The 26,016-nt window shown below is 49.2% G+C and overlaps 1 protein-coding gene across 5 annotated transcripts in view; it reads left to right on the top strand.

The window, feature by feature from the left end:
- GALNT6 (polypeptide N-acetylgalactosaminyltransferase 6) overlaps window positions 1–26,016 on the top strand; it is a 41,319-nt gene that overhangs the window by 2,093 nt on the left and 13,210 nt on the right. For all 5 annotated transcript variants that reach the window (XM_009180758.4, XM_017945879.3, XM_017945878.3 and 2 more), the window contains 4 exons: window positions 6,768–6,858; window positions 10,766–11,359; window positions 13,279–13,451; window positions 25,335–25,484. In XM_009180758.4, coding sequence (XP_009179022.1) covers window positions 10,869–11,359; window positions 13,279–13,451; window positions 25,335–25,484 — 814 coding nt within the window. In that variant the 5' untranslated portion in view covers window positions 6,768–6,858; window positions 10,766–10,868. The remainder of the gene's footprint in view (window positions 1–6,767; window positions 6,859–10,765; window positions 11,360–13,278; window positions 13,452–25,334; window positions 25,485–26,016) is intronic.

Genomic DNA, 26,016 nt, shown 5'->3' with positions numbered 1-26,016 from the left:
GAGGGCCTCTCAGAGCAGGGAGGCAGTGAGTATCATGGAGGCAGGCAGCTGACTCAGCCCTGTCACTAACTTCGATGTATAACCTTAGCCAAACACATAAACACTCCCTGGGTGGGGAGCAAATGAGAAGGTGTATATGAAGTGTTTTGGCAAAGCTCCAAGCACCAGTCAAATGCAAGACAATGTGATGTCATAGTTAAGAGAGAGGGCTTTGGAGATGCATAGACCTGAACGCAAATTCTGCCTCTGCTACGTTTCTAGCTGTGTGACCTTGGTCAAGTTACTTCACCTCCCTGTGCTTCAGTTTCCTTCTGTGTAAAACAGAGAAGATAACTAACTTGATTTGATATGGTAAGCAGTAATATTTAAAATGGTGATGGCATTCTCCTTAGCATCTTCTGGCTCCCACGGATGTGTTTCAACATCTCCAGCCCTGGAAGTGATGCTGAAGACCAGGTTGGGTGTGTCCATGCCGTAGCTTGGGTGAACTCAGCTCTTTACACAGCCCTCTGCCCATTTCTGGGAAAGCCCAAATGTTCATTCTCATTTGATAGGGACGAGACTGAGGATTTGAAAAAGCAGGAGGTTAAGTGCAGGGCAGTGCCTGCCTCTGTGTCGAACTCAATGCTGTAATTGTGCTGTGTAAAAGGCCTGTGTGGTGAACACGGGTGAGCTCACTCCAGGGAGGAGAAGGACTGTTAGAAGACTTTTGTGGCACCTGACAGCCCTGTGGGATCCGCTTATTCTCTTGTACCCTGAACAACCTGGTCCTAAGGCCTAGGTAGAGATTTGAAGGAAGAAAGCAACCCAGTCCTCAGCTCTGCATATAATAGAGAATGAAGGACAGACTAGCAAAATAGCATTGCCATACACCTCAAGGCAGAGGGGTGTGACAGGGATTGGAAAGCCAGGTAGATTGGTCAGGAAGAACATTCTGGAGACAGAAGTTTGGGGACCAAGACTCAAGGATTGGGAAGGAGAAGGAAAACAGGATCCAGGTGGTCTAGCGTCTGGGCCTGTTGGTTCTCCCTTCTCCATGATATTTAGTGGGGAAGTCCCACATAAGGAAAGCTCGGATAGTAGAGAAACTTGGAAACAAATAACACCTAGAAACTGAGGCAGCAAGATGCCCCTTAGTCTCGGAAGCCCTCTTGAAAGAGGGGAGTCTCTGGTAAGAATCTGAAAGAAAAGAAATACGGCTTGCTTAGCAAGAATATAAGGAAAAGGCTTTGAGGAGGAAAAGATAGCCAGTGAGTGCCAAGCATCTGGCTGGGCTTGAGGGTGAACAGCAAACAGGAAGCAACCCAGCCAGGCCCTCTGTGTTTCTGCCACAGTCAAACAGTACTCAAGGAATATGAATACGGCTGTCCTGATTGTGAAAGAGAGAGAGGGGCCTGAGGCAAAGGTGGCTGGCAGCAGCTCCTGCTGATCCTCCAGATGCTGGTTGATAAAGACGCAATTTCAAATGAAGGTTTTGAAAGCAGAAAGGACGGTGAGGAACCAGGAGGCAGGGAATGAATCAGCAGGACTTGGGAGCGGGTGTGGGGTGAACCTGAAATTGAGACAGGATTAAAAAGGACATGTCTGAAGACTGGGACAGGGGCTGGCTTGTTTCAAGGACTTCGATGCTTCTGGCAGCAATGGGGAAATTGGGAAGGCTGGCTAGCATAGGAGGCTGGGCATAGACCCTGAGCCCAGGGGATGGTACATTGAGTAGCCAGTGGCCCCAGGTAAAAGTTCTGCAGCCAAGAGCAGACGGGGGGCCGGGGGGGTGAGGAGAGAAGGAAAAATTCAGTTCTAGTCTCTCCCATTAACCCTCCTTCCCAATCTGAAGACTGGCCCAAGAAGCCTTTGGGAATACCCTTCCTGTCTTCCACCCTTCTCATCACTTCCCTGTCTCTTCTCTGTCCTTTCCCCCAACTGCCCACCTCAAGCCCAGTCTGGTTGTCACCAAGGCTCCTAGGTGATTAGAGAATCCCACCTTGTCCCCACCTGGAACCCTCCCTCCTTCACTTCTGCACTCCTAGGGATGAACCGTTGCATACCCCTGTCCCACCTGGCAGGGCCTACAGGGTCTCCAGTGAAAAACCTGTGAACTGTTGAACCTCCTGTTTGGTGGCATATTATTTTGATTTTTGGTGACTTTTTCTTGGAATAAGTCAACAAATATTAACCGAGAGCCTACCACATGCCAAGCACTGCTCTAGGTATACAGTGGTGAGCGAAGTTGGGTTGAGTTTTTCAATAGAAAATCCACGTTTGGGTAATTTAAGCTTAAAATATGCAAACAGGCTGGGCGCACTGGCTCACACCCGTAATCCTAGCACTTTGGGAGGCCAAGGCAGACAGATCACTTGAGGTCAGGAGTTCAAGACTAGCCTGGCCAACATGGTGAAACACTGTCTCTACTAAAAAAAACACAAAAATTAGGCCTGAAGTGGTGCCGGGTGCCTGTAATCCCAACTACTCGGGAGGCTGAGGGATGAGAATTGCTTGAACCCGGCCACGCGTGGTGGCTCAAGCCTGTAATCCCAGCACTTTGGGAGGCCGAGACGGGCAGATCTCGAGGTCAGGAGTTCAAGACCATCCTGGCTAACACGGTGAAACCCCGTCTCTACTAAAAAATACAAACAAAAAAAATAGCGGGGCGAGGTGGCGGGCTCCTGTAGTCCCAGCTACTTGGGAGGCTGAGGCAGGAGAATGATGTAAACCCGGGAGGCGGAGCTTGCAGTGAGCAGAGATCCGGCCACTGCACTCCAGCCTGGCGACAGAGCTGCAGACTCTGTCTCCCCAAAAAAAAGAAAAAAAAAAGAAAAAAAAAAGAATTGCTTGAACCCAGGAGTCAGAGGTTGCAGGAGTCGAGATCGCAAGCACTAAGCGCCCAGCCTGGCAACAAAGTGAGACTCTTGTCTCAAAAAAAAAAAAAAAAAAAAAAGGTCGGGCGCTGGGTGGCCTCGCTTTCCGTAATCCCAGCACTTTGGGAGGCCGAGGTGGGCAGATCACAAGGTCAGGAGATCAAGACCATCCTGGCTAACATGGTGAAACCCTGTCTCTACTAAAAAATACAAAAAACTAGCCGGGCGAGGTGGCGGGCGCCTGTAGTCCCAGCTACTCGGGAGGCTGAGGCAGGAGAATGGCGTGAACCCGGGAGGCGGAGCTTGCAGTGAGCTGAGATCCGGCCACTGCACTCCAGCCTGGGCCACAGAGCGAGGCTCCGTCTCAAAAAAAAAAAAAAAAAAAAAAAAATTATGCAAACATAAAATGAACCTTGAGATGTAGGGGGAACTTGATAAACTAGCTACAGAAATAATTTCCAGTGTATCTTCCTGGGAAAATAAGCCATAGTATTGCAGCTTGAGTCTTGGGGAAAAGCTGAAGTGTCTTGAAGGTGTAATTATGGGGAAAAGTAAAAACCTCCCACATTCTGTGATCAAAAGGGTCAGGGGTGGGAGGAGGGCTTTGGAGGAGATAATTTGCTCTTCTGTTCACAGCATGAGTAGAGAGGACTTGAGATGAGTGCTGTGTTTGATGGAGAGAAAGTGCTTATGAGGAAGAAAGGACAGTCATTTGGCCAAACAGCGTCTCAGCCCCATTTCCCCCACCAGTAGCGTGAAATTGACCTGTCCCCTCCCCAATATGATGTCTAGCTCCATACACCTGTGCGCCTGGTAAGATGGTGACAGTCTTCACTTTCCAAAGAAACTTGTAATTGAGCCCTCCTCTGTGTAACTTGAGCAAATATCCCTGTGGTGAGGACTGCTTGCTTCCTGCTGCCACGTCTAAGGAGGTGACCAGCTCAGCTGAGAAATAGAAAGAAACATTGTTACAGAGAGGCCACCTGGCCAGCTAGGGCGTGTTCTGGATGGCTGACTCACATTCACAAAAGCTAAGACTTTGCCTGGGACTTCCAGTTTCCGTATCTTTAAAGCATTTTTATCCCTGAGTGGGAGGAGGGCAAATGCCAGGAAGGGGATCAAAGGGTAAAGTCGGTGAGGCTCAGGGAGGACAGGCCTGGTCCCCAAATTCCCTACTCAACCTCCAAGGGTACGAGTGTGGTAAACAGAGTAATGGTCTAGGAGTTGGGAGATCGGGTTCTACTCCTGGGAGCCACTAGCCGTGTGTTGGTAGAGAAGTCATCTAACCACTCTGGCCTTGCTGATGATAAAATGAGGGTGTCAGACTCACAGACAGACCTAGTCAAAACAGCAACCTAATGTGTAATGGCAGAATATCCTGTAACTCAAGTACTTCTTGCAGTAAGTGCATTCAGAACATCATTTAGTGAAACCAGTGCTCCACATTTAACCCATCCAGCCTCATCTCATTTAACAAGAGTTTGTGGAACTAGCCAGGCCTGATGGCACAGACCTCTGTAGTCTCAGCTACTCAGGAGGCTGAGATAGGAGGATTGCTTGAGCCTGGGAGGTTGAGGCTGCAGAAAACTGTGTTCATGCCACTACACTTCAGCCTGGGTAACAGAGTGAGACCCTGTCTCCAAAAAAAAAGAACAGTTTATGGAACACCTGCTATGTGTAAAACTTGTGCTAGACTTTGCAGGTGATAAAAAGTTGAAAACAGCATGGCCTCTCTGGTCCCGGAGTCCATAAACACACGGTGGGCTGTGATGAGACTGGAGTACAAATAAAAATTGGGTGCTAAGGGGCAAAGCAGGGAAGAGATGAATTCTGCTGGGAGATCTGAGAAGGCTTTTTGGAGGGGGGCTAGAATATAAACTGCGGGATTTGGACTGTGTCGCTGGCTTTCAAACTTCTATGACTGGACCAAAGTGAGAAATACACTTTTACAGCAAGACCTGGTACTTGTTATATGTGACAGAGCATCCCAAAAATCTTAGGACAGTTTTATAATTTAACCATATTACAAGCGTAAATTCTACAAACCATAAAAAACTATCATTTGAAAATTGTGTCATTTAAACTTCTTTTGTCTTTAGATGTACGAATTTTAAATAGCAAATTTATCATTTAAATTTTGTATCAGGCAGTGTGTATCTTTAATAGACTGAAACAAACATTAAAATAAAAGTTTTCTTTTCAGGCTGGACGTGATGGCTCACACCTGTAATCCCAGCACTTTGGGAGGTCGAGGCAGGAAGATTGCTTCAGCCTAGGAGTTGAAGACCAACCTGGGCAGCATAGTGGGACCGCATCTCTACAAAAAAAATAAAAATTAGCCAGTCGTGGTGACACGCACCTATGGTCCCAGCTACTCCAGAGGCTGAGGTAGGAGGATCCTTTGAGCCCAGGAGGTCGAGGCTGCAGTGAGCTGAGATTGCGCCACTGCACTCCAGCCTGAGGAACAGAGTGAGACCCTGTCTCCAAAAAAAAAAAAGAAAGCAAAAGAAAAAACGAATACTTGCCTGTGTTACATGTGATACGTGATGCACTTTGATATTTTCTTTTTCATTCTATTCTGGGTTTTTAAAATTTCTTTATTTTTATTTTTTGAGACAGGGTCTTGCTCTATTGCCCAGGTTGGAGTGTAGTGGCATGATCATAACTCACTATAGCCTCAACCTCCTGGGCTCAAACGATCCTCCAGCATCAGCCTCCCAAGTAGCTGGGATTACAGGCATGTGCCACCATACCCGGCTAACTGGTCTCTTTTTGCTAACTGATCTTTTATTTTATTTATTTATTTCTTTGAGACAGAGTCTTGTTCTGGCTGGAGTACACTGGTACAATTTCTGCTCATTGCAACCTCCGCCTCCTAGGTTCAAGTGATTCTCCTGCCTCAGCCTCCTGAGTAGTTGGGATTACAGGCACCTGCCACCATGCCTGGCTAATTTTTGTAATTTTAGTAGAGACGGGGTTTCACCATGTTGGTCAGGTTGGTCTGGAACTCCTGGACTAAAGTGATCTGCCCACCTTGGCCACCCAAAGTGCTGGGATTTCAGGTGTGAGCCACTGTGCCTGGTCCTAACTGTTCTTTTAAAGAATTTTTTGAATGCTGATTTGCAACACTCTGAATTTATTTTATAATATCACAGTGGATTGTAATCAGCAGTTTGATACAAGCTGGGCTGGGTAAAGCCTCAGTTCCTTACACCAATGAGAGAAGGTAAGTTCGTGTTCTGGCCGGTGGGGCCAGGGAAGCAAATCCCATTTGTTCAATCTAGGCAGGCTTTTCAGAGAGGATTTCTGGCATCATCTCAGGATCAAAGCCAAGGATGGTCTGAGAAGTTGCAGGCCCAAGGGTAGCTGGAGGAAACAGACTTGGGAAGAAATGCTGAGCCACAGCAAGAGGGAAATGAGTGGATGGGGGCTGCGGGCACACTTGCCAGGAGAGCAGGAGGCCAGGTGTGGGAGCCCAAAGGTGAGGGAGATACACAAGACACTAGGGGTAGATCTCGTGAAGCTCTGTACTTGAAAGAATAGCAAAGAATAGCAGCTATTCTTTCTCCAAGGCTGGCGGAGGGGCGACCTCCAGGACCTTGCTAACCATACTTCTGGGAATCATCTCCTACACAGGGAGCAAAAATCCTTAACCCCAAAGTCCTGTGGCTTGCACTAGATTCTGTGTCTCTTAAGGGACTCTTTCCTGTTGCCCTCATGCTAAGCAAACAAACTAGGGAACGAGTGCCTCACCACCAAATCTAATCCCAGGTGTCTCATTTCAGTTCAGGATGTGGTTAGTACCTTGAGGAACTGCAGGTTTCAGAGAGACAGAGCTTCAGGCAGCCAGATGGGATCAAGAGATTAGATGCCTAGGAAGAGCTCAATTTAACTCTAGATTTCTTTCTCCAGGGAAAATAAAAGAAGCAAAGACAGACCCTGCTGCGAGGGACCACGAGGCAGTGCCAGGATAAAGGAGTTGGAGTAACCTGGATGATTCTGAGTGAGTCAGTCAGGAGGCCTTCCTGGAGGGGGTGAATCTTGAGCGCTGGCAACAGCTAGTAACTACAATGTTACCACGCCTTTGTTTCTAACTGTGCTCCCTCTTTCTTGCTGGAGTGGGAAGGTAGATGGAAAGTAGCAGGAAAAGATGCAGCCTGCAGGGACGGTTCAAAGCTGTCATGGCCAACACTCCCCCATTCTGTAGGCCTCTGTGTGGGCTTAGCCAGGACAGTTCCAGAATGGATGAGGTGTCTAGCTCAAGTGAATCCCCTGTGCTAGCCCCAGCATAGCTCAACCTCTGTGACAAGAAACTCCTGCTGCACTGAATCCCCATTTCCTCCCCGAAGCCTTCTTCGAGCCCACAGGGAACTCCACCTCTCTCAGCTTAGCACTTACTGTCTGTGCTATTCTGCTTTAATTTTGTTCATTTTTGAATGAGTAATATAGTCAGGGTTCAAAGTACAAAAGAGTATTCAGTGAAAGGTCCTTTTCCTGCTCCTGAATCCCCCCGGACAGGTGCTTCCTTCACCTGGTCAGTGCTGCCAGTTCCCGTTCTCTAACAAGATTTTCAAATCCCTTGGGAAAAGGAATTGAGCCTTTGTGTCCCTCTGTGTACCAGATGGGGTAAACTGTCCCACCCCATCACCCAAGGGGGTCTTCCTAGCACCACACCCTCCCTCTTCCATCCACAGTGCTACTAACTCTCCTGGGTCAGACTCCGAATGGGTCATCCAGCTGCCAAGCAGGTCCCTTTCCAAGATACCCTCCACCGCTGTCATATTGCTCTTCCTGTAATGCTGGGCTCCCAGCTTAACGCTTTATTACTCCCCATGCCTTGGGTCAAGGGCAAATGCTCCTCAGCATGATGAACAAGGCCCTTAGGACTTGGTTTCAGCCACCTCTGCAGGCCAGATTTCTGCTACTCCTGCCATACCAGACTGCTTACAGTTCTGTGACTGGCTCTGCTGTCTCCCACCTCTAGATCTTTGCAGGTACTGTGCCTTCTGCCTGAAATGTGCTCACCTCGCCTCGCTGACTCCTACTCGCCGGTTAGTGCTCGGCCCAAGTTTCTGCCCCCGTGAGATTTGTTCACAGATGTTGCCCTCCCCCATTTGCTGTGTTTCCTGCATGCCGTCTCCTTCAGCACTCAAGGGTACCTCTTTCATTCTGCTTCTCGCAGGGTAATCTCTGTTTAAAATCTGATGCCCCCAATTGACTGTAGGATCCTTGAGGGCTGGCCTTGCACTTCTCTGTGTCCCCTGCCTCTTGCAGAGTACCTATAGAGGCAGTTATTCAGTAAATACTGGTGGAATAAACAAATCTCTCCTATCTCCTAGACATTAGTTAATATAAAATAGATGCTCCAAGAGATTTCTTTTGTTTGATTTTTGATGGTGCTGCTGAATCTGATGTTATAAAAGAAGCCACATTTCTACCCCAGTCCAGAGTGAATCCAGCTCCCCACTTGAGATCATGATGGCCAAATACTCCCAAGGTCTGACACCAGGCCTCTCCACAGGCGGGAGCTTGTGCATTTAAACAATAGGCGCTAAATAGTTCAACCAGAGTTTTTTTTTTTTTTTTTTTTTTTGAGATGGAGTCTCGCTGTGTCTCCCAGGCTGGAGTGCAGTGGCGTGATCTCGGCTCACTGCAAGCTCCGCCTCCCGGGTTCACGCCATTCTCCCGCCTCAGCCTCCCAAGTAGCTGGGACTACAGACGCCCGCCACCACGCCCAGCTAGTTTTTTGTATTTTTAGTAGAGACGGGGTTTCACCATGTTAGCCAGGATAGTCTCGATCTCCTGACCTAGTGATCCACCCGCCTCGGCCTCCCAAAGTGCTGGGATTACAGGCTTGAGCCACCGCGCCTGGCCAACCAGAGTTATTTTTAAGCAAAATATGCAGGGAGTAATGAACGTGGCTTTGGCCAAGGGCCAGGTGCTTGAGGGTAACTGCTGGGAAGTGAAGCAGGGGTTTATTATAATAAGAGAAATAAATGATACCATTTATTGAGGGCTTAGTATGACAGGTGCTCTGCCAAGCATTTTACCTACATTATCTGATTTAATCCTCCCACACAACCCTATGAGTTAGGTATTAGTTGCCCCCACTTTATAGATGAGGAAACTGAGGTTTAGAGGGATTAAGTAAATCACCCAAGGGTCACACAGCTGCTAATGATCAAAACTAACACTTTGTGGGAACTTACCATGTGCAGAGACTGCAAAGCTTTGTCCACGAGTTCTGCGGGGAAGGAACATAATCCTTATAACAACCCTAGGAGGTAGGTGCTACTACTAGAAGAGGAAGAACTGGAATTTGTGCCCAGGTCCCTTGCCACCAATGTCCAGTGCCTAATCAGTGAGCTTATGTGTCCAGAACTCTGCACAGAAAGTTCTGCAAGCATTCATCCTCTAGGGCGTAGATCCACATGCCTGGGGGTGGAGGCTGGTGAACGCCCATGCCCAGCCCTGCCCGGAATGTGTTGTCGTGAAATCTTAGGTTTCTGTTAAATTTTTAAGTAGATACAGATAACTTTTATTTATTTTTTTAGAGACAGAATCTCTCTGTCACCCATGCTGAAGAGCAGTGGTGCGATTATAGCTCATTGCAGCCTTAACCCGCTAGGCTCCAGCAGTCCTCCTGCTTCAGCCTCCCAAGCAGCTAGGACTACAGTATGCACCACTATACCTCGCTCATTTTTAAAATTTTTAGTTGAAATGGGCTCTCAATACGTTGAGCAGACTGGTCTTGAACTCCTAGGCCCAAGCGATCCTCCCACCTCAGCCTCCCAAAGTGCTGGGATTATACCATGCTCGGCCAATAAATATTTATAAAATATGTATAGGGTATAAAGAATTACAATCCACCAGCAGCCACCATCCACTTCCAAAAAAAAAACACTTTGAAGTCCCCTGTTACCCATCGCTAATCCTGTACCTTTTTCTTCATCTTCAGAAATTGGTTATATCATTTCTTTCGCTTTCTTTTTTTCAGGGGGGAACGGAGTCTTGCTCTGTTGCCCAAGCTGGAGTGCAGTGGCATGATCCCAGCCTACTGCAACTTCTGCCTCCTGGGTTCAAGTGATTCTCCTGCCTCAGCCTCCCTAGTAGCTGGGATTATAGGCATGTGCTACCATGCCCCGGCTAATTTTTGCATTTTTAGTAGAGACGAGGTTTCATCATGTTGGCCAGGCTGGTCTTCTTTAGCTTTCTTTATAGCTTTATCACATATTTGTATTCATGAACAAGATATTGTTTAATTTTAGCATGTTTTTACATTTTCTATAAGTGGAATCATACTGTACGTATCATTTTGTCACTTGCTTTTTTCACCCAACAACACATCCACATTGTTGCACGGAGAAGTGGTTCATTCTTGGTCATCACCGTAGAGCACTGCATGGTATGGGTATTTTGCACTTTATTTATTCATTCTGCTGGTGGACTTAAAGGTTTTACCAGTTTGTTGCCATTTTAGTCAGTGTTGGCTTAAATGTTCTTGTACATACCTCTTGGTTTGCATGTACCAGAGTTTGTCTGGGATATGAAACAAGGAGTGGAATTGCTGGCCCAGGCTGTGTTCATTTTAAATTTTTCTTGATAATACCAAGTTGTTTCCCAAAGCAGTTATAATGATTAAATCTCATGAGTTTAACGATTAAATCTCATGTAGTGTTTCAGTGTTCCAGTGACTCTAGATCCATGCATATTAGGATCTTAGGGCAGGAAAGAAACACGGCCTCCAGTCTTCTCATTTTACGGATGAAGGAAATGCAGATACGGGAAAGTTGTGGCTGGTAAGGTGATGCCACCACTCAGCAACGGAGCCCGGCCTCGAACCCCAAGCGCCTGACTCCCTCCTTACTCTGTCTTGACTCACTTCTCTCTCTCGTCCCCTCCTTTCTCAGGCTGAGGCCCCAGCTTGTGGCCACCACAACGTATCAAGCTATTTCCAGGGTTGGGCTCAGGACTCGGAGCTGACGCAGCTGGGGTCCCTCTTGGTTCTGGAGGATGAGGCTCCTCCGCAGACACCACACGCCCCTGCGCCTGGCCATAGTGGGCTGCACCTTTGTGTTCTTCCTCTTCCTCCTGCATAGGGACGTGAGCAACAGGGAGGAGGCCACAGAGAAGCCGTGGCTGAAGTCCCTGGTGAGCCGGAAGGATCACGTCCTGGACATCATGCTGGAGGCCATGAACAACCTTAGAGATTCAATGCCCAAGCTCCAAATCAGGGCTCCAGAAGCCCAGCCAACTCTGTTCTCCATAAACCAGTCCTGCCTCCCTGGGTTCTATACCCCAGCTGAACTAAAGCCCTTCTGGGAACGGCCACCACAGGATCCCAATGCCCCTGGGGCAGATGGAAAAGCATTTCAGAAGAGCAAGTGGACCCCCCTAGAGACCCAGGAAAAGGAAGAAGGCTATAAGAAGCACTGCTTCAATGCCTTTGCCAGCGATCGGATCTCCCTGCAGAGGTCCCTAGGGCCAGACACCCGACCACCTGAGTAAGTAGCGCCCAGAGTCCTTGTGGGGAGACCAGGGCTTTGCTAAAGGTGTGACTGGTATGGCCAGGGCCACAGGTCAAGGGCCAGAGAAAGAGTTGAAGGGAATTTTATAATATGGGCAAAGATCTCCTCTGTGCCTCACTTCTTTCCCAGAACAACTATGCTGATCCCAGGGGTTGTGGTTCAAGGGTATTATGGTCAGGCCAGAGGTCCAAGGAGACCTGTAAGAGTGAAATGCAATCATGAAAGTGAGATGATGCAGAAGAAGGAACTCAGCCTGGCACCAGGACCTGACCCGGGGTGACTGGGGAGACCTGATACCAAGCGGTGGCTTCAGTAGCTTTCTCCTCTACTGAGGCCTGCCCCAGAGACTGTGGGACTCGAATGCTGAGCTGTTTGGAGCTGGGGCATTTCTTAACAGCAGCCCTGGTGGTCAGGAATATCCTAACACCTGGTTTCCTCCAGTGAAGGTCCGCAAGGCCGCGAATTGATTCCAACCTTTATTTTAAGTTGTTTATAGCCTCAATCTTGCACGATGAGATATCACTTAGATCTTTGAGTGGCAGCCCCCTCCCTCTAACGCCCCCATGGCTGCATTCCCATGATCCTCAAGTTAAAGACAGTGTATCTTCCCCACTTAGACTTTGTCTTTTCCAGCTCAAGTATTATACCCTATTTGGCCTTCTCTCAAATGGCAGCCCTCATCCCCAGATTCATGAGTCTTTAGGGCTGTGAACCTGAGGTTCTTGAGACTTGAGCCAAGTATTATAGTTCTAGAATAAGGGGCCACTTGAAGCTATCAGGAATTCCTCAGCAGAGAAGGGCACTGGGGCCAGGCGCAGTGGCTCATGCCTATAATCCCAGCACTATGGGAGGCGAAGGCAGGCGGATCACTTGAGGCCAGGAGTTCAAGACCAGCCTGGCCAACATGGTGAAAGCCTGTCTCTACTAAAAATACTAAAAAGTTAGCTTGGCATTGTAGTGGGTGCCTGTAATCCCAGCTACTTGGGAGGCTAAAGGACGAGAATTGCTTGAACCTGGGAGGTGGAGGTTGCAGGGAGCTAAGATCATATCACTGCACTCCAGCCTGGGCGACAGAACAAGACTCTGCCTCAAAAAAGAGAGAGAGAAGAGCACTGGGTGTGACAAGAGCCAGTGGAGGAAGCTGGGGAATCTCTCTGGAGGGTCCCCAAGAAATCCTCTGACCAGCAGAGGAGGTCAAGGAAAGGGTGTGAGGTCACATGATTCCTTGAGATCCAAGATTCACACCTTCCCACCCCCACCCTGAGATGGAGTGTCAAGAAGGTAGCAGCGTGGTCAAGTGCCTCAGAGTGGCTGGAGAGGATAAGGATGGAAGAAAGGTCTCAGGAAATTGACTGTTTGTGATGGTGGTGTCAGATCACAGGGAGTTAATGAGAAAATGGATTGGAGAGGAACTGTACGCTGTAAAGGGAAGAGGCCTTTCTTCTCATTGAGTATGGAAATCATAGTCACTTTTCTCAGATGTCAAATTTGGCCTTTATTACCTACCCCTCTGGGACCTCTGCATTGGATTACATTTTATGCAGTTCATATATTACAGAGGAAGAGAGCCAGCCCTGGGAACTCCTAGCCTGAGAGCAGATAGCAGATGAGGGAAGAGGGTGGAGGAGCCTCAGCATCACAGCTGGGGCACTGAGCCAGCTCTGTGGGGATGGATTTTGGAGTGGTTTGGCTAGAACCTGTGCAGAGGCTCAGGGTGGGTGGCATATAGCGGGGGAGACAGGAACAGGGAGCAGCTGTTTCCACCTGCTACAGAGAATGTAGGCTGTGGTTCAGAGGAGTGGAGGATGGTTTGGGGGACTCTCTGGACAGGGCGCTCCCCACACCTGGCACTCCCAGGGACCAGGAGAACTTTGTCCGTACTTTCATACTTCCAGGTGTGTGGACCAGAAGTTCCGGCGCTGCCCCCCACTGGCCACCACCAGCGTCATCATTGTGTTCCACAATGAGGCCTGGTCCACGCTGCTGCGAACAGTGTACAGCGTCCTACACACCACCCCTGCCATCTTGCTCAAAGAGATCATATTGGTGGATGATGCCAGCACTGAGGGTGAGGCTGGAGGGGCCCAGAGGAGGGGGCCGGGGTCTCCCCTGGGCACTCAAAGGAGGAGGACAGGTCCTTTCAAGGGAGCAGGCACCACCTCAGAGCCTGTTGCCTGGCGTTACAGCTCATCTTAAAGGCCAGGAGCAGGAAGAAGTCAGGTAGGGGCAGGTAGACCATGCTTCCTTCATGCCTCAGCCAAAGAGCTCCAAGAGCTTTTCAGCTCTGGCTTCAAGACTCCCTCCCTGAACACTGCCAAGGCCAACCCTAACTCAGAAATGCTGGGAGAGCCAGGGCAGAGGGTAGGGACAGGGCTTCGCCTCTGTTTCCTACCTGCTGGGCCACTCTCTGCTCTTGAAGACTCCCCAACCAGCCCTTTTTGCCATAGCTGTTGATAGATAACTGGGGCCTCACGAAACTTCCAGTCTTCAATTCCACAAACATCTACTGAGTACTGTGTGCCTGCCTCTGACCCAGGCAGAGGGGATGCCATGACAAAGGAGACAGACCCTGCCCTGAAAATACTAAAAGCCCCCATAGGTCAGAAGCCTCTTTTTTTTTTTTTTTTTGAGATGGAGTTTCGCTCTTGTTGCCCAGGCTGGAGTACAATGGTGCAATCTCGGCTCACCACAACCTCCGCCTCCCAGGTTCAAGCGGTTCTCCTGCCTCAGCCTCCTGAGTAGCTGGGATTACAGGCATGCGCCACCACGCCTGGCTAATTTTGTATTTTTAATAGAGATGGGGTTTCTCCATGTTGGTCAGGTTGGTCTTGAACTCCCGAACTCAGATGATCTGCCTGCCTCGGCCTCCCAAAGTGCTGAGATTACAGGCGTGAGCCACCGTGCCCAGCCAGAAGCCTCTTACAACGCTAGCCACAGTGCTGTGGCAGTGATGCACCTGTAACAGGTGTGAAAAGGCATGGACTGCAGAGTCCAACACCCAGGAATTCAAATCCCAGCTCTGACCCTTCTTAGCTCTGTGACCTTGGACAAGCATTTGATCTCCCTGAACCTGTTTCCTCTTCAAAAAATGGGGGCAGATGGGGCATGGTGGCTCAAACCTGTAATTTCAGCACTTTGGGAGGCTGAAGCGGGCAGATCACTTGAGGTCAGGAGTTTGAGACCAGCCTGGCCAACATGGTGAAACGCCAAAATACAAAAAACAATTAGCCGGGTGTGGTGGTGTGCGCCTGTAGTCCCAGCTACTCGGGAGGCTGAGGCACGAGAATCACCTGAACCCAAGAGGCATAGGCTGCAGTGAGCCAAGACGGCACCACTGCTTTCCTACCTGAGCGACAGAGTGAGACTCCATCTCAAAAACACAAAACAAAAAAAGGGCTGGGCGTGGTGGTTCACGTCGGTAATCCTAGCACTCTGGGAGGCCGAAGTGGGCAGATTGCTTAAGGTCAGGAGTTTGAGACAGCCTGGCCAACATGGTGAAAACCCGCATCTACTAAAAATACAAAAATTAGCCAGGTGTGGCAGTGTGAGCCTGTAATCCCAACTACTCGGGAGGCTGAGGCAGGAGAATCGCTTGAACCCAGGAGGAGGCAGAGGTTGCAGTGAACCGAGAGCGAGACTCCGTCTCAAAAAAAAAAAAGAGCAGTTGAGTCCCTTACATGGTGGGGGAGGGATCTGAGATAGGTCATAAATGAGATTCATGTGCTACAGAATGGCTGGCACCAGGTAAGAGTGTCACAAGCATGCGTTCCATTTTATTCATGGTACAGGAGCAATGCGCCATGGAGTATGTAGCCAGGAGGTTCCATTTCTGCCTGGGGTGGCTAGGGCTGGTCTGAGTGGAGGCCAGATTGGAGCTGGGCCTTAAAGGATGAGTGTCTAGGAGAGAAGAGTGGATGAAGGACATTCCCGCAAGAGAATGGCATAAGCACAGTCTTAGAGACATGAATGTGTTTGTTAAAGAGATCTGGTGTGGCTGAAGCTTAGGTTTGTTATAGGAAATAAGACTTAAAAGATGTTAAATTGGGCAGGGACAGTGGCTCACCCCTGTAATCCCAGCACTTCGGGAGGCCGAGGCAGGTGGATCACTTGAGCCCAGGAGTTCGAGACAGCCTGGGGAACATGTCGAGACCTTGTCTCTATAAACATTACAAAAATTAGCCGAGCATGGTGGCATGTGCCTTTAGTTCCAGCTACTTGGGAGGCTGAGACAGAGCACGACCCTGTCTCAAAAAAAAAAAAAAAAAAAGTTGAATTGACATTCATGTCATGCTAAAAGCATTTATTTAGAAAGTAAGAAGGAGTCGTTGAAAGTGCTTCATCTGGATTGTGACCTCGTTTCAGAAGGATGTCAGCTTTGGAGGAGGATAATCGGCAGGAAGAGAGGCAGAGGACTCAGAGTCTGAAGAGGAAGTTCTTACACTCACTTGAGAGTAGGAAATGATGGGGCCGGAACTAGGAAGGGCTGTGGGACTGAGGCACCATTAGGCTGAGACTCTCCAGAAGCTGAATCTTCCTTGCAGGAGGCATGTGGTATCTGGGGCTCCCCCAGGTTGACCTCCTGTGCTCAAACTCCCAATAGTGAGGGCAGGAACTGACTCCACACTTTCCAGCGTAAGTGCTAGGGCCACTCCAGTAGAGCTGCTTCCTGTCCTTGTCCTCCCCTAGCCTCCCTCCTGCCTCTAGGTTAGGGGTGTTGCTGAAAAGAGGACTAGGGCTGTGGAAGGCAGTGGAAGGAAGGGCTGAGTGTGAGCCCTGTTGAGTTCATTTCTTCAGGGAGCTCACATCTTCCCAGGGAAGACAGACACTTGGCAGCACTTACAAAGCAAGGTAAGACCAGCCCGGGCAACATAACAAAATCCCATCTCTATAAAAATGAAAAATTAGCAGGCATAGTGGTATATGCCTGTGGTCCCAGCTACTTGGGAGGCTGAGGTGGGAAGATCACTTGACCCCAGGAAGTCGAGGCTGCAGTGAGCTGTGATTGCACCATTGCACTCCAGCATGGATGACAGAGTGAGACCTTGTCTCTAAAAGAGATACAAATAAAGTAAAATTGGCCAACCACAGTAGCTCATGCCTATAAACCCAGAACTTTGGGAGGCCGTGACAGGAGGATTGCTTGAGACCAGGAGTTCAAGACCAGCCTGGACAATGTAGCAAGACCCCATCTCTACAAAAAATAGAAAAGTTAGCTGCGCACAGTGGCATGTGCCTGTGGTCCCAGCTACATGGAAGGCTGAGGTGGAAGGATTGCTTGAGCCCAGGAGTTTGAGACTGCAGTGAACTTTGACTACACCACTGCACTCCAGCCTAGGCAACAGAGTGAGACCCAGTCTCTAAAAAAAATAAATAAATAAATCAAGGCAAGCAAGTATCAGGGATGCAATGACAGGGTTTGGTGGATAAGGAATGTATAGATTAGGCTTCTGGAAAGGGAAGAGTGAAGAGTTTGGCAGAGATGAGAGGAGTGTGGCAGTGGTCTCTAGGGAATCTTTGTAGAAATGGAAAGCTTGTATGGAATGGAAGCAAGCATATTAGTGATCCTTCCTCTCAAACCGGGTTCTTTCATTAACTTTCTCCTCCTAACCCTATGCTACCCATGCTTTGGAAGCTCTTTCACCTGAATCCCTTGTACTGGAGTGTATTAGTCCATTCTCACACTGCTATAAGAACATACCCAAGACTGGGTAATTTATAAAGGAAAGAGGTTTAATTAACTCACAGTTCTGCAGGGCTGGGGAGACCTCAGGAAACTTATAATCATAGCAGAAGGGGAAGCAAACATGTCCTTTTCATGAGGCGTCAGGAGAGAGAAGAATGAAAGCCAAGCAAAAGGGGAAGCCCCTTATAAAACCATCAGATCTCGTGAAAACTTACTATCACAAGGATAGCATGGTGGAAACTGCCCCATGAATCAATTATCTCCCACTGGGTGCCTTCTATCACATGTGGGGATTACGGGATCTACAATTCAAGATGAGATTTGGGTGGGGACACAGCCAAACCATATCATTTCACCATTAGCCCCTCCCAAATCTCATGTCCTCACATTTCAAAACACAATCATGCCTTTCCAACCGTCACCCCAAAGTCTTAGCTCATTCCAGCATTAACCCAAAAGTCCAAGTCCAAAGTCTCATCTGAGACAAGACAAGTCCCTTTCCCTATGAGCCTGTAAAATCGAAAGCAAGTTAGTCACTTCCTAGATACAATGGAAGCACAGGCATTGTGTAAATACACCCATTTGAAATGGGAGAAATTGGCCAGAACAAAGGGGCTACAGGCCCCATGCAAGTCCAAAATCCAATAGGGCACTCATTAAGCCTTAAAGTTCCAAAGTGATCTCCTTTGACTTCGTGTCTCACATCCAGGTCACACTGATGCAAGAGGTGGGCTCCCATAGCCTTGGGCATGGGGGTTCTAAACTATTAACTTATCACCCCAAATTTTGTGAGTCCATGAGCTACAAGTGCCCAGGTAGGCAACTTGTCTAACTAGCTAGACAAGTGACATAATGCCAGGCTGGCACAGGCAGCATCTAACAGGCAGAGCAGCCTGTGTTCAGTAGGGCAGAGTTGGCAATAGCCCCAGTAGCCCCTCCAGAGCGCCTGCCCCTAGCAGGCCACCATACACAATGTTCACCTTCTCTCTGGCTGTCCTGGACTTGTTGCCCTGTATTCTCTTCTAAGGCCAATTCTCTCCTAAGGCCAATTCCAGCATCTCTAAATCACCTGCATGGTCAGGGCACACTGGCTCACACCTATAAGCCCAGCACTTTGGGAGGCTGAGGTGGGAAAGTCACTTGAGCCCAGGAGTTCAAGACTAGCCTGGGCAACATAGTAAGACCCTGTCTCTACAAAAAAATAAAAAATTAGGTGGGCATGGTGGTATGTGCCTGTGGTCCCAGCTAGTCGAGAGGCTGAGGTGGGAGGCTCACCTGAACTCAGGAGGTCGAGGTTGTGGTGAGCCCTGATCATGTCACTATACTCAGTATGGGTGACAGTGTAACACTCTGTCTCAAAACGAGAAACAAAACAATCACCTGCCTGAAAAACCTAAGCTAGTTATTCTTGTTTTTCTGGGTCCTGGCATCCTTTGAGAATCTGTTAAAATCCCTAGAATAGTGCACCACTGCCCACAACAATATGCAACAGCCACATTTTTGCATTTAATTCCAGGGAATTTGTGGACCCTAAGATAAACAACCCTACCCAGAGGGCTTTCAGACGCGAGAGATACTTTAAGCAACATTCAGTTCAGTGAGGAAAGGAGAAAAAAAAAAAACAACTCAGATCCATGGTCAGAAATCTCTGCCATCCACAGTGGGATAAAATTTCCTACACGTTTGACTGTTTGATCAGATTAACCAGCTCTCATTACACACACACACAAACAGGACTGTCTCTGCCGAAATACAATGTCCCCTCTCTCTGTCCTCCACTCCAGGCACCCAGCAGCAGCCCTCTGAGAGTGAGTCTGAGGGCATTTGATACTATGGGGGAGGAGACCCCGTGCCGAGCTGGGGGGCTTTTTCTTCCCCACCTCTGAGTCAGAACCAGGGCATAAACCTCATTCCTGAGTGGCTAAGTCAGCAGCCAGGGTTCCCTCCCTGTCTGGCACACTCCATCAGCTTACCTAAATTAGAGGGAAAAAAAGAAAAGAATGCAGGGCAACGGGCTAGTGAGTGAGTAATTAGGGAGCTCTTTTTGCCAGGAAAGGCTACTCTTAGTACAGGGAGCAGCCAACACAGAGGCCTGAGGCTTGACTTGTTAATGAGGCAAAAAGAAGGCAGTGTGGCTTAAACAAAGTAAGCCAGGGAGCAGAAAGAGTGCTGGTGGAGTGGATGTAAGGAGCCGGGCCCATGGCTCACGCCTGTAATTCCAGCACTTTGAGAGGCTGAGGCAGGCAAATCACTTGATGTCAGGAGTTTGAGACCAGCCTGGCCAACATGAGGAAACCCCCTCTCTACTAAAAATACAAAAATCAGCCAGGCATGGTGATGGGCACCTGTAATCCCAGCTACTCAGAAGGCTGTGGAAGGAGAATTGCTTGAACCCAGGAGGTGGAGGTTGCAGTGAGCTCAGGTCACACCATTGTGCTCCAGCCTGAGCAACAAGAGCAAAACTCCATCTCAAATAATAATAATAATAATTTTTTAAAAGGCTAGCGGGACCAAATTGTGAGAACTCTAAGTCACGGGCAGTGTTTGGATTTTTCATGTGTGTATGTAGTAAAAGGTACACGACATAAAATGTATCATGTTCACTGTTTTAAGTCCAGTTTATTGATTTTAAATGCATTCACGTTATTGTGCAACCATCACCACTACCCATCCCCAGAACTTTTTTTTTCCTTTTTTAATGAGATGGGGTCTCACCATGTTGACCAGGCATGTCTTGAACTCCCAGCCTCCCAAAGTGCTAGGATTACAAGCGTGAGTCACGACACCCAGCTCAGAACTTGCTTTTTGTCATCCCAAACTGAAACTCTGTACCTATTAAACATGAATTCTCCACACTGCCCTCCCAGCAACCCCTGGCAACCACCATTCTACTTTCTGTCTCTATGGATTTGATTATCGTAAGTGGAATCATACAGTATTTGTCCTTTTGTGACTGGCTTATTTTACTTAGCATAATGCCTTCAAGATTCATCCATGTTGTAACATCTGTCAGAATTTACTTTATTTTTTATTTTTTTGAGATGGAGTTTCACTCTTGTTGCCCAGGCTGGAGTGCAATGGCGCAATCTCAGCTCACCGCAACCTCCACCTCCTGGGTTCAAGCAATTCTCCTGCCTCAGTCTCCCAAGTAGCTGGGATTACAGGCGTGTGCCGGCTCATTTTGAATTTTTAGTAGAGACGGGGTTTCTCCATGTTGGCCAGGCTGGTCTCCAGCTCCCAACCTCAGGTGATCCACCCACCTTGGCCTCCCAAAGTGCTGAGATTACAGGCATGAGCCACCAAGCCTGGCCCAGAATTTACTTTTTAAGGCTGAATAATATTCTGTTGTATGTATACACCACATTTTGTTTGTCCATTCATTCGCTGATGGACACTGAGGCTGTTTCCGCCTTTGGCTATGTGACTAATGCTGCTGTGACACTGGTATGCAAATATCCAAGCCCCTGCTTTCAGTTCTTCAGGGTATATGTCCAACAGTGGAACTGCTGGATCATATGGTAATTCTATCTTTAGTTTTTTTTAAGGAACCATCATACCTTTCCATAAGGAAACACCATGGATTTAAGTACAATTTGAAGCCGCTGTAGTGACATGATCTGATTGATGATTTTTAGAGAGAATTCTGCTTCTCACAGTAGCTGCCGTGTCAAGAATAGATTGAGGAGACTGGTATAGAAGAGGAGAGCAGTTCAGACATGATTGCTGGAGTGACTGTGGGGATGAGAGAGAGAGCTGGCAGTACCTGCAGATGTGCCGATTGTGGAAGGGGAGAGCAGGGGGGAATCTAGCATGACTCCCAGGTTAGAGCAGCTGGAGGGATGCTGGCACCGTGTACTGACATGAGGGAGACTGGCGGGGGCAGATTTGCGGGGGAAATCCAGAGCCCGTTTTGGGCATATGTTGAATTTTCCATTTTGTTCCACATCCAATTGAAGATGGCAAGGTCAGGAAGGAAGCCCCAGGAGTCATCTGCATATAGATGATATTTCAGATCATGGAACTGAGTGCAGTGTCTGTGTTGGGGTCCCAGGGGTCTTGTGGACTTGAGTTTTGAGGATTGAAGCTGGTTGAGGTGCTGGAGTGTTGAACCTAAGTTGGAAGGCTGTCACCACGGGGACATGAGAGTGTGGCTGGGCTCACCGGTGCAGCCATGCTCAGCTCCGGTCTTCTCAGTTCTGGGTCCATCCAGTAGGCCTGGGGGTGGGACAGGTGGAGGAGTATCATGAGGGGCATTGCTGAGGGGAGTTGTCTCCCTAGAAGGGCTTGAGGCCAGAGACTGGGAGCCTCTCGGGCTGAGAATCCCTGGGTCTGGCCTCGCCAGACTGGAAGGAAGGCATGGGAGAAGGGCTTTGTAGTGCTCGGGGCCCCCCTGAGGTTCACAGCTCAGTGCTTCACTGTCTCTCACCACAAAACCCACTTCCTATGATGTTTTGTCCCTGGGTTATCTCCACTACCGTGAACTTCCTGTGCGCAGAACTGGGCGAGCTCTCGGGGAAACAGCAGCCATGCTGAGGAGCCTGGGCTTCCTCCCTCCTTCCTGTCAGGGCCAGTACCTGAGGCTGCAGGTGCACTATGAGTCTCAGAGGGCAGGACCCAGACCAGGCCCCTCCCTGCCCAGAACAGCGTCTGGCACCTGGCAGCACATTGGCAGACGTTTGTGGAGTGAGTGCTGGGCTGAGGCTGCTGCATGCGGCTGATTTTGATTCCTGAGGTCCTGGCTCCCAGAGATAAGAAGCCTCATTCCTAGAGTAAGTAAGATACAGCCCCCTCCTCAGATGACTGCCTGAAGAATCCATTCATAAATGAGCTCCATGTCGGAATCACCTGTCTATCCAGTAGGATTGAAGAAGGAAAAAGCGAGCAGGGCATGGTGGCTCACACCTGTAATTCCAACACTTTGGAAGGCCGAGGTGGGCAGATCACTTGAGGTCAGGAGTTCAAGACCAGCCTGGCCAACACGGTGAAACCCCGTCTCCACAAAAAATACGAAAAATTAGCGGGGCATGGTGGCAGGTGCCTATAATCTCAGCTACTTGGGAGGCTGAGGTAGGATAATTGCTTGAACCCAGGAGGTGGATGTTGCAGTGAGTCGAGATTGTGCCACTGCACTCCAGCCTGGACAACAGAGTAAGACTCTGTCTCCAAAAAAAGAAGAAAGAAAGAAAGAAAAAAAAAGAAACATGAAAAAAAAGAAGGAAAAAGCTGAAATTCCAAATTATAGAGACTTCCCTTCTCCTAGGTGCCACTCTCCAGGGCAGTGACCAAAGAACAACTTCAACAAACCCCTTTCTCTCCCTTCTTTCTTTCCCTTTCCCTCCTGGGATCTCACACACACGGAAATGGCAAGGCCTTGGACGACTGGGAGAGGAAGCAGAGACCACCATGAAACTCGGGTACATTAAGTCCTTGGCCTTCTCATCTTAATCTGCTTCAGGATAAAAAAAAAAAAAAAAAAAAAAAGTCCGTGGCCTCACTTCCCCTGGAGGGAGAAGGTGAGGAGTCCTCATATGCAGACTGGCTGGGATCCTGCTGCTGCCCTTTGTGCTTCTTCCACCCTGGGCTAGTCACTTTGAGTCTTACTTTTCCCATCTATAAACACTGGGGACAATACTCCCTGTTTCACAGAGTTGTTAACTATCACAGAGAAGATTAAATAAGGAAGTCACCATGAAGACACCGACCTCACCTGCACAGGCACACACTCCAGCTCAGTGCTGGGTTATCGTGTGCATGTGTGCATGCATTTGTGGGAGATCAATTCCATGCAACCCCCTCAACTGCTTAATTTCAGGACCTGCCGTTTGTAGAATGCTGCATTCAGAGCAAGGCCCACGCTCTGGGCTGAGCCCACAGTCCAAAAGGAAAAGGACACACTCAGAATTGTCACATCTGTCCCCTACATCTGAAACTGCAGGCTCTCCATTCTGCACAGAACAGAACCGTGGCAGAGATAAACCAAAATGGCAGTTAGTAAAACATAGTAAGGTTTGGAATTCAGTATGTTTGAGATGCACTGCTTCAGAATAGAGCTATTCTTGGTTTGTTTTTTTTGTTTTTTTTTTTTTTTTTGAGACGGAGTCTCGCTCTGTCGCCCAGGCTGGAGTGCAGTGGCCGGATCTCAGCTCACTGCAAGCTCCGCCTCCCGGGTTCACGCCATTCTCCTGCCTCAGGCTCCCGAGTAACTGGGACTACAGGCGCCCGCCACCTCGCCCTGCTAGTTTTTTGTATTTTTTAGTGGAGACGGGGTTTCACCATGTTAGCCCATGTTGGGATGGTCTCGATCTCCTAACCTCGTGATCCGCCCGTCTCGGCCTCCCAAAGTGCTGGGATTACAGGCTTGAGCCACCGCGCCCGGCCTGATTTGTTTTTTGTTTTGAGACAAGTCTTGCTCTGTCACTCAGGCTGGAGTACAGTGGCATGATCTCAGCTCACTGCAACCTCCGCCTCCTGGGTTCAAGCAGTTCTCTTGCCTCAGCCTCCCAAGTAGCTGGGTTTACAGGTGTTTGCCACCACACCCAGCTAATTTTTGTTTGTTTTTGTTTTTGTTTTTTTGAGACGGAGTTTCGCTCTTGTTGCCCTGGCTAGAGTACAATGGTGCGATCTCGGCTCACTGCAACCTCCGCCTCCCAGGTTCAAATGATTCATCTGCCTCAGCCTCCCAAGTAGCTGGGATTACAGGCATGTGCCACCACGCCCAGCTAATTTTGTATTTTCAGTAGAGATGGGGTTCCTCCATATTGGTCATGCTGGTCTTGAACTTCTGACCTCAGGTGATCCACCTGCCTCGGCCTCCTGAAGTGCTGGGATAACAGCCATGAACCAGTGCACCCAGCCTAATTTTGTATTTTTAATAGCGGCAGGGTCTCGCCATGTTGGCCAGGCTGGTCTCAAATTCCTTGGTGCAAGTGATCCATCTGCCTTGGCCTCCCAAGTGCTGGGATTACAGGAGTGAGCCACCGTGCCCAGTCAGAATAGAGCTATTATTAATGCTCTAAGGATTTCAGACTAAATTACGGGGCCGTGAAATAAACTCTTCTTTGAAAGGAGTTGGAGGTCTCAGTAGAGACATCTTCCCTTCAAAAAGTTTTCCCTGCTCCTCAAATCCAGGAGATTTGACCCTTCTTTGGGACCCACACCCCAGCACTACCTCTGTTAGATCACGGATCACCTGCCCTGGAATCGCCTGTTTCCTGGTCGACCTTGCTTCTGGGTGGTGGTTCCTTAGGACAAATGGTCAAGCCGGCTGGGCTCGCCACTGTGCCTGGTCCATGGTAGGTGCTTGGGGCAAGTATTTTCTTAATGTAATTAAAAAGTTGCTGGGCATGTTTTCACCTTAAAGAATTCTATCTGCAGAGGAGGTTACAAAGGGGATTAGAGTCAGATGTCCCGCTGCTGATCCAGCAAGCAAGGAGTCACCATTTGTGTATGCCCACCCATCGACGTTACTGTGAAGAGCCTGGAAGGCAGGGAATCCTGGACACTGGAAAACAACTGTGCAATGGAGCTGTGGAATCGCAGCTCTGGCAGATGGTGGCTGAAAGGGTGGAGAGACTGAGGGAGGCATCTGAGAGCCTCTGTCAGAAGTCTGTACTTGGGCCAGGCATGGTGGCTCATGCCTGTAATCCCAGAACTTTGGGAGGCCGAGGTAGGTGAATCACTTGAGGCCAGGAGTACAAGACCAGCCTGGCCAACATGGTGAAACGCTGTCTCTACTAAAAATATAAAAATTAGCCAGACGTGGTTGCACGCACCTGTGGTCCTAGCTACTCAGGAGGCTGAGGCAGGAGAATTACTTGAGCCCAGGAGGTGGAGGTTGCATTAAGCCAAGATCGCACCATTGCACTCCAGCCTGGGTGACAGAGTGAGACTCCGTCTCAACAACAACAACAACAACAACAAAGTTTGTACTTGATGTGTGACCACAGAAACACAACTCTGAGGTGCTGTCCCTGACATTAGAGAGGGTGCCCAGGTGAACAGGCATAGGATCTAGCACCACAGAGCCAGTGCCCTGGTGAGGCAGGTTTGATCACAGACAGGCAGGCAGGGCTTCTTTCTTCCTCTCTCCATCTTCCCTGTTAACCTCCTTCCCTGGCTCCGGCTTCTGTGGGATGGTTCAGTGCAGCGGGTGTTGGGGGTTTAAAATTCAGGCCTGCTAGAGGCCTGAGAGCCCCTAGGTTGGTGCCCACAGGGCACTGGGTATATGACAAAGTGGTGGACTGGCCACAATGACACTATCCCTTCCAGAACACCTAAAGGAGAAGCTGGAGCAGTACGTGAAGCAGCTGCAGGTGGTGAAGGTGGTGCGGCAGGAGGAGCGGAAGGGGCTGATCACTGCCCGGCTGCTGGGGGCCAGCGTGGCACAAGCGGAGGTGCTCACGTTCCTGGATGCCCACTGTGAGTACGAGGGCACCAGCCTGGGCGTAACCTGGAGGCTCCCTCCCTGTTAGAATGAGCCAGGGCCGCAGCCTCACCAAGGCCCCTTCCTGTTCTCTGTTCCGGGAGCAAAGGAGGCTTGGGACCCACTCCAGCTACCTCTACCCCTTTCTCACCCCAATCCCAAGGATGTTTCATCAAGAGAACAAAGCCCTAAAACAACTGGTGACCCCAAAATCACTGGAAGTGTGATCTGGGGCCCCAGACACTCATCCACCCCTGTACTCCCCATCTGCACCTTGTTCTGAGCTTGGGCCCTCAGAGAGGCGTCCTGTTATGACTTAGAACTGGCTTGTTTGGGGCTTTCTTCTAGGGCAACATGGAGCCAGGAAGGCCTCCTTCTTGCCCAAGACCAAAACACCTCCCCACTGTTGTGGGGGGTGAAATCTTTTCCCTAGGAGTGTTGATATATAGGGGAAGCTCTAGACTTGGAGTCAGAATTCTTGGTTTGCATTCTGTCCCTGCCACTAACAGTCTCAGTTTCCTCATTTGT

Source organism: Papio anubis, chromosome 9 (genome assembly GCF_008728515.1).
Source record: "Papio anubis isolate 15944 chromosome 9, Panubis1.0, whole genome shotgun sequence".
Classification (NCBI taxonomy): Eukaryota; Metazoa; Chordata; class Mammalia; order Primates; family Cercopithecidae; genus Papio; species Papio anubis.
Note: the sequence above shows the minus strand (reverse complement) of the source record. Positions and strands in the feature narration are given on the sequence as shown.